The following is a 6,539-nucleotide window of genomic DNA, read 5'->3' as shown; positions in this document are numbered from 1 at the left end:
GAGACAGGAAGCGGGTGTGTGTGTGTGTGTGTGTGTGTAAGGGGGAGGAGAGCAGGGAGAGGATTCCAGATAGAGGGTAGGGCAAAAGGATGATCCGGATGGATGAAATGAGATTATACATGTAAAGAGTGCAGCATAATGTTTGGGGGAGGGAGGGTGAGAGAAAGGGACGGAGGGAGTGAGGCAGGCAGGGAGAGGGAAGAGGAGGGAGAGAATGAATGCGGATTCTGAATCCTTGTAGACTGTGCTGTCTAGGGGAACTTACTTGTCCTCTCCATCTCACCTTAGACTGCACTTGCTCATTCCCTCCTGAAGATTCTTCTCAGTTGCAATTACTACTTGGCCCTGTTCCACTTATGATAAATAAGTAGGACCACCATTTATTAAGAGCTTAAATGAGTCAGATTCATTAGAGGTTTTATGTATGTTCTCTCACTTAATCCTTACAACCTGAGGCAGGTTATTATCCTTAAATGCTTTCTTATGGATGAGAAAACCGAGGTTCAGAGAGCCTCTGTAACTTGAGGAACATGCAACACGTACGTTAAGTGGTAGAGCCAAAATTCAAACCCAGGCTAGTCTGACCTCAGATCACGTTCTGAACTGCTACACACTGCTCTGCACTTTGACTTCTCTCTGATAGTTTCTACATTTGTAGGAACTGTCATTCCACTCATTTCATCTTGTTCCTCATTACTTAGCTATCTTTGTGATAGAACACTTAAGTTTCATCTGCTAGCCAGATGCAGACAAGATAATTTTTTCTTATACAGTCTCAGTTAGTTATGAAAAGTATCTTAACACATGAAATAGAGAGCAGGCTTTGAAGTTGTCTGGGCCAATACAGAATCCAGTTTCTGACACTTTTGCTGTGGCCACGGGCAAGTCATTTAGTTTGAGCCTCATCTTCCTCATGTGCAAAATATCATTTCTCTGGAGAGTTGAGAATTAAAAGACATAAACTTTCTCTACCCAATTTCCATGATTCTAGTATTTCATGATGCAAGTACATCAGAACTGATGTCCTCAACAATGTCCATTCAGGCAGGAAGGCTTCCACCCCCCACCCCCCACCCCCCACCAGAGTTAGAGAGATAGCCTGTCACAGTTCCAGAACTGCAAACAGCGATAATAATATCTATATTATAGGGTTGTGAGGATCAAATGCAAAGACATGTGAAAGTGTTTTAATAGACATGAAATTCTTCATAAATGTTATTATTAAACATTTTCACAAAATGCCATAAACAAAAGGTAGGTGAGAAAGAATCATTAGACCTTTATAAGACATAATTGGAATTGGAATTCAAAGGACTTTGGAAAACTGGAGAAGTGATCAGGAAGAGAATGTAGCTCAAAAGAAATGAAGATAGGACATTTAAAGAAAAGCAGCAAGTGACTTTTAAAAATACTCGTGTTTATTCAAACGGCAAATGTAATTGAAGACTTTTTTTATTGTATTTTTAAAGACAACTGAAAAAGAGGGAGATAATACATTTTAAAGAATGCTCAGAATTGAGTATATTAAGATTGGGTTAAATATGTAATAAAAGGGTGAGAACTGCTCTGCCAGGGCGGTGTGAAGCATTGCAGGGTACATAGCTGCTTTCACATGGTGTGCTTTGTGAGGGCCTGCTGACAAAAAGTATTTGTCACCCTTTTCCACCAGATGTTACAGTGTCTGAAATTAACCAAAAGGCCTAGCTTTTGGGCCAAGGTTAAATATTTTTTAATTTACTAAGGCTAAATTTACAAGGCTAAAAAGGTTTACCTATTTAAACTGGTTTCAGGTACTGATTATTTCTTAAGATCACATTGGCGGTGAGAGCAGAAAGAATGAGTTCAATACACGGAAGCAGAACTCTCACTTCTTTTGTTTTTCCAAAAATATTTTTCGAGGTTAAGTCACATTTTCTGCAATACTACCCATTAACACTGCAGACTACAGTGAGAAGCTCACCCTAATTTTGTACCATGTCTTTTAAAAGTCCCAAGAGGAATACAAAACATACATTTCTAAAATCTTTATTAAAATACAAATTTTCTTTTTCACAAATTATTTACAAGGAAATTTATTCAAACTTTTGTAACAACAAACAACGTTACAAAAATTTTGATCACAGAACAATTGCATTTTACATATATTTCCTGAAGTAAACAACTTATATTCCTTAGAAAAGATACAGGATACTCAATTACTTAGATTTTAACAAAATATTCTTTATATAAATGGGTTATAATCTTTATCACAGAGATACCAAATCTGTCTCTAATCCAGAGAGTCAATCATATATATACACCAGCTCTCATGCATGTTCTTCATCAGAAAACATCCATGTGACAAAGCACTTCTCTTTATATACAACAGCAGCCTCTGCTGGAGAAAAAGAGGTATGCTCTGTTACAGAGTTAGCACAAACCTATTCTGAACTGGAAGGGTTCAGATTCATTTCCCACTTAACCAAGAAACTAAATTAAAATAATTTTCAGGGTCTTAAAGACGTGCGGGCTTTATCAAGTATATCCTTTCTTATTTTTGGATAAGTTGGATGTGCTTCAAGAACCTGCAAAAACAAAAAGCAAAAAACAAAAAAATCAAAACAAGAAGCATAAGAACTTGCAATTATTATTAAGAACTGGAGAGCTACAAAATGTACTAGAAATGATCATTACAATTGAGATTTCATTGTATTAACACTGCAAATATAACCACAAATATTAAAAGTGACATCTGAGATGTGACATGACTCATTCATATTACTAATAATTAGATGAAAATAGTAGAATATGAATACTACATGTGGAAAATACAACATATACAATTACTTCCTTAATAGGTCAGTTGCAGAAAACAACTATGCATCAATGATTTAAAATAGTTTTATAAATTTAGCCATTTGTGCATGATATTTAATAAACCCTTAGAGAGCTGTTTTTAACCAGGAGCATACATCAGACTTACGTACAGTGATTTTGAAACACACATTTCCCAGACTATTGAGTCTAGGAGGGGGGAGATAGTCATTTAAAACAACAACAACAACAACAATGTATAAACTTATGTATAAACTTACTTTAATGTGAAATACTGGCTTACAGTGACTCAATAATCAATAGCAATGACTGAGGCCAAGAATTTACGATAAGGATGCTGAAACAGCTATCTGAGATAAGGCATATTACACAGCTCTTTCCCAAGGAGCTTTGCTTGGAGCCCCTAACAATGTTTAAAATAATGCTTTATGTGGAATATCAACAGGACAATGTATATATAAAGAAACTGCAGATTCTAAAACCGCAACTTAAATATTTGTCACTTTAGTAAGGGATCACTTAGTAGGCGATCAATTACACAAATGTAATCAAATGCCTTCCATGTTCCAGACTTAGACAGTCAACAAGAACTTCTATTCAGAATAATGAACTGGAGAATCTGTAACAATGTTTAAATACCTTCTGACTTAAGAACTATATTTTATTTAACATGCTTCTCCTCTAGCCTCCATCTTTAAATGGACACAAACATTTTATAATTTGAGGTCTAACTAAAAACCTATGTTTGATTTAAGTAAACTTTATTATATTCTAAACTTGGAAAACTGATAATCTCCCCGGATGTATTGGATAAGTCATTTAACTGAAATAATACTACACGCTCTACCTCTATACATGTACATCTTGAGATTAACTAAGAGAGGAAACTGTGCATCTGAAAATTTTAAGAAATCTAAATTTAAGTGTTACCTGGTGACATACATCAATCGCATCCACATATCTTTTTGCTTTTAAGTAATTAAATGCCAGTTTGTATCCTGTTAAGACAAAAAACACATTGTTGTAGTACTAGTTGTAGAGTGCACTGCTAGTTTACTCTTTTTGGCCCCCTCCTTCATTTGCTTACTTATTAGAGAACTCTTCACAGAGGCTGGTAACTGTACTATGGCGGAAGTGATGCAGTAATAAAAGGTGGAGTGACATGAAAGGAGAATAGGTAGGAAAGAAAATGGACTAGGAACAAAGGACCACAGTGAATATACCATTGGGTTAGAAGACTGCCATACCACAAATGTGGTTTTACCACTGAACAGATTGCAGTGAAAACTCATCATAGAGCAGTAAATGATAACACAGTTACTCATTTATACAGTATAGATGCATTTAGCACTTAACACATCAGGTAAACTGGTTCCTACAGTCATGAGGTTTACAACCTATTAGAAAAGAAAGTACATTGCTTAAGTAATTATGTAGGTGAATGAATTAATTTCAAAACTGAGATAAATGCAATGAAATAAAGGGACAGGCCAAGTGAGCTATAATAAGAAACCCGGTTGGGCAGGGGTGGGTGTCAGGCAATGTGTGAAATCTGAAGAATGAGGCACTAACTAGGTCAAGAGGGCGGAAGCAAGAACACTTTCAGGCAGAGGGGACTGTATGTGTAAAGGACACATGGGGACCAAATGGACATAGAGGACATGGTGAGAGGCGAGCAGGTGGGAGAGAGGCCCAGAATAGAGCAGGTTAGTCATCAGCTATTCCACACCAGTGATGAGTAACAATTATCACAATTACTGATGTTGAAATGTCATGTTTCAAATAGAGACAATTTAGAAGAAAGGTGTTAAGATCTTCTTAAATGATTGTTATTCTCCTGTAAGAATGCTATAAAAGTAAGTAAACTAAGGGGAAGACAAAAAAAAAAAAGTAACAGTGGCAGCGCATGCTATAAATAAAATATGGTATAACATGATGTACAACAATGTAATTGATAAATTAAATATTTCACTTTAAAACTTAGAAATATGAAGAAGGGAAATTTGAATGTTGCTCTTGGGTTCTAATCATAGTACCAAAACAATTTTTTAGAATTTCAAACAAATGTTTGAAAAGAATACGTGGCTAATGCAGTCATATGGTAGTAAAAAGAAATGGGAATTATCTAAAATTCATGGTATTTGACACACACACACACACACACACACACAGAGCGAGAGCGAGAGCGAGAGCGAGAGAGAGAGAGAGAGAGAGAGAGAGCGAGCTGTCCTACATGAAAACAGTAAATTTCAGAGGTAAACTTAATATCATTACAAAGAAATTCTAAAGTGGGCTTATAAATAGAGTTTGTGACATTTAAAAAGGAAAATAATTTAAGATGTCATGCCAAACATACTTTACATGGCAACTAGAGCCAAAAAAAAATCTAGTTGGATGCAACTAGATTTAGGCTTTGGGTTCTCTGGCTTCCCAACCAGCTTTGAGACCTTAGGGAAGTCGCTTGAGCAGACAATTTCAAGTTTCCTCACCTAAAAAGTGGGAATAATAACTCTTCTTTATTTTAGTGTAATTTTAAAGATCCAATGAAATACTTATTGTGAAATGCTTTTAAAAATTTTAGAATAGTACACAAATATTGGCAATATTTTTTTTTCTGTGACAACACTACATTAGAAGCGCCAAGTTTTAATGTTGGAAGAAGCTTGATAGGTAGGCTATATTGTTCAAAAACAGAGAGGAAATAAAGGGCTAGCAATGACAAAGAACATGTGCACTACAGCTGTGTTATGCCTGCCAAGCTTCTGGGAATTCAATCTTACATAATCCGGGGGAAAAATGGGAGAGGGGAAGAGACAGGGGGAGAGAGAGGGAGAGGGAAAGGGAGAGGGACAGGAACAGAAGAGGAACACAGTAGTGTAAACATCCTGGTGACTGTCATGTAACCTGAGATGGGTGTGAAGGGAGGAAACCTAAATGTGTCCTTCTCTCACTGGATCTCACTTCTGGGTGCTTTTCATAGTGACAACACTCAAGCCTGAATCCTACAGAAAGAACATGGCCATGTTACTGATATCCTGACAAGTGAAAAAGTGAAAAGCATTATTCACATGGCCAGGCAGACGAGGAGTGTTGGATGCAATGATAACGTTAAGAAACTAAAGAATTGAGAACTTCAGAGAAACACTTACTCACAAAAACAGAGGAACTGATGAAATCATTTATAAAATGCAAAGATGACACAATGCAAGAAAGAGTGAGTTGGAATTTCTGTATTTGCCAAAGTGTTCCAAGAACCAGAATATTCAAATAATTTGGCTTCTAAATTAGCATTCCTTCTGTGGAATAAAGCATCAAAAATTACATGTACTTTAAGGATTTTATGGACTTTTCATTTTATAAGTTGGCTTTATTCTGTAAGATGCACAATACCTGAGAAGGAAAGATACTATCAATAAACATTACATCCTCTGCTCTATACGAGTCTGGTAAAATAACAGATCCCAGAAAAATTATAAAGTCAGGGAAGTCCTGAACTGATAGCCGTTAAAAATGACCTAACTGTGAATTAAATGAGTCAATACTGTGGTATGGCTGCTAAAAAGGCAGATGTCATCTTAGGCTGAATTAACAATGACTAAATGCCTAGTTAAAAAAAAAAAGGGGGCTGGCCGAGTGGCGTGATGGTTAAGAACTGGCTTGGGATGCCAGAGGGCCCTGGTTCGGATCCCACATGAGGGCCAGTGACACTGCCCTCCACAGCTAAG

At 36.5% G+C, this 6,539-nt stretch overlaps 1 protein-coding gene across 5 annotated transcripts in view; it reads right to left on the bottom strand.

Annotated features, from left to right (window-relative positions):
• Positions 1–1,434: 1,434 nt before the first annotated feature.
• TTC21B (tetratricopeptide repeat domain 21B) overlaps positions 1,435–6,539 on the bottom strand; it is a 66,128-nt gene continuing 61,023 nt past the window's right edge. For 4 of the 5 annotated variants that reach the window (XM_019629857.1, XM_019629858.1, XM_019629856.1 and 1 more), the window contains 2 exons: positions 3,745–3,812; positions 1,435–2,564 (listed from right to left, as the gene is read on the bottom strand). In XM_019629857.1, the coding sequence (XP_019485402.1) occupies positions 2,487–2,564; positions 3,745–3,812 (146 nt within the window). In that variant the 3' untranslated portion in view covers positions 1,435–2,486. The remainder of the gene's footprint in view (positions 2,565–3,744; positions 3,813–6,539) is intronic. The other variant, XR_002122477.1, reaches the window with a different exon arrangement.

The sequence above is a fragment of the Hipposideros armiger genome, unplaced genomic scaffold (assembly GCF_001890085.2).
Source record: "Hipposideros armiger isolate ML-2016 unplaced genomic scaffold, ASM189008v1 scaffold_871, whole genome shotgun sequence".
In the NCBI taxonomy this organism is placed as follows: domain Eukaryota; kingdom Metazoa; phylum Chordata; class Mammalia; order Chiroptera; family Hipposideridae; genus Hipposideros; species Hipposideros armiger.
The sequence above is the reverse complement of the archived record's forward strand: the minus strand, read 5'-3'. Positions and strand labels throughout refer to the sequence as shown.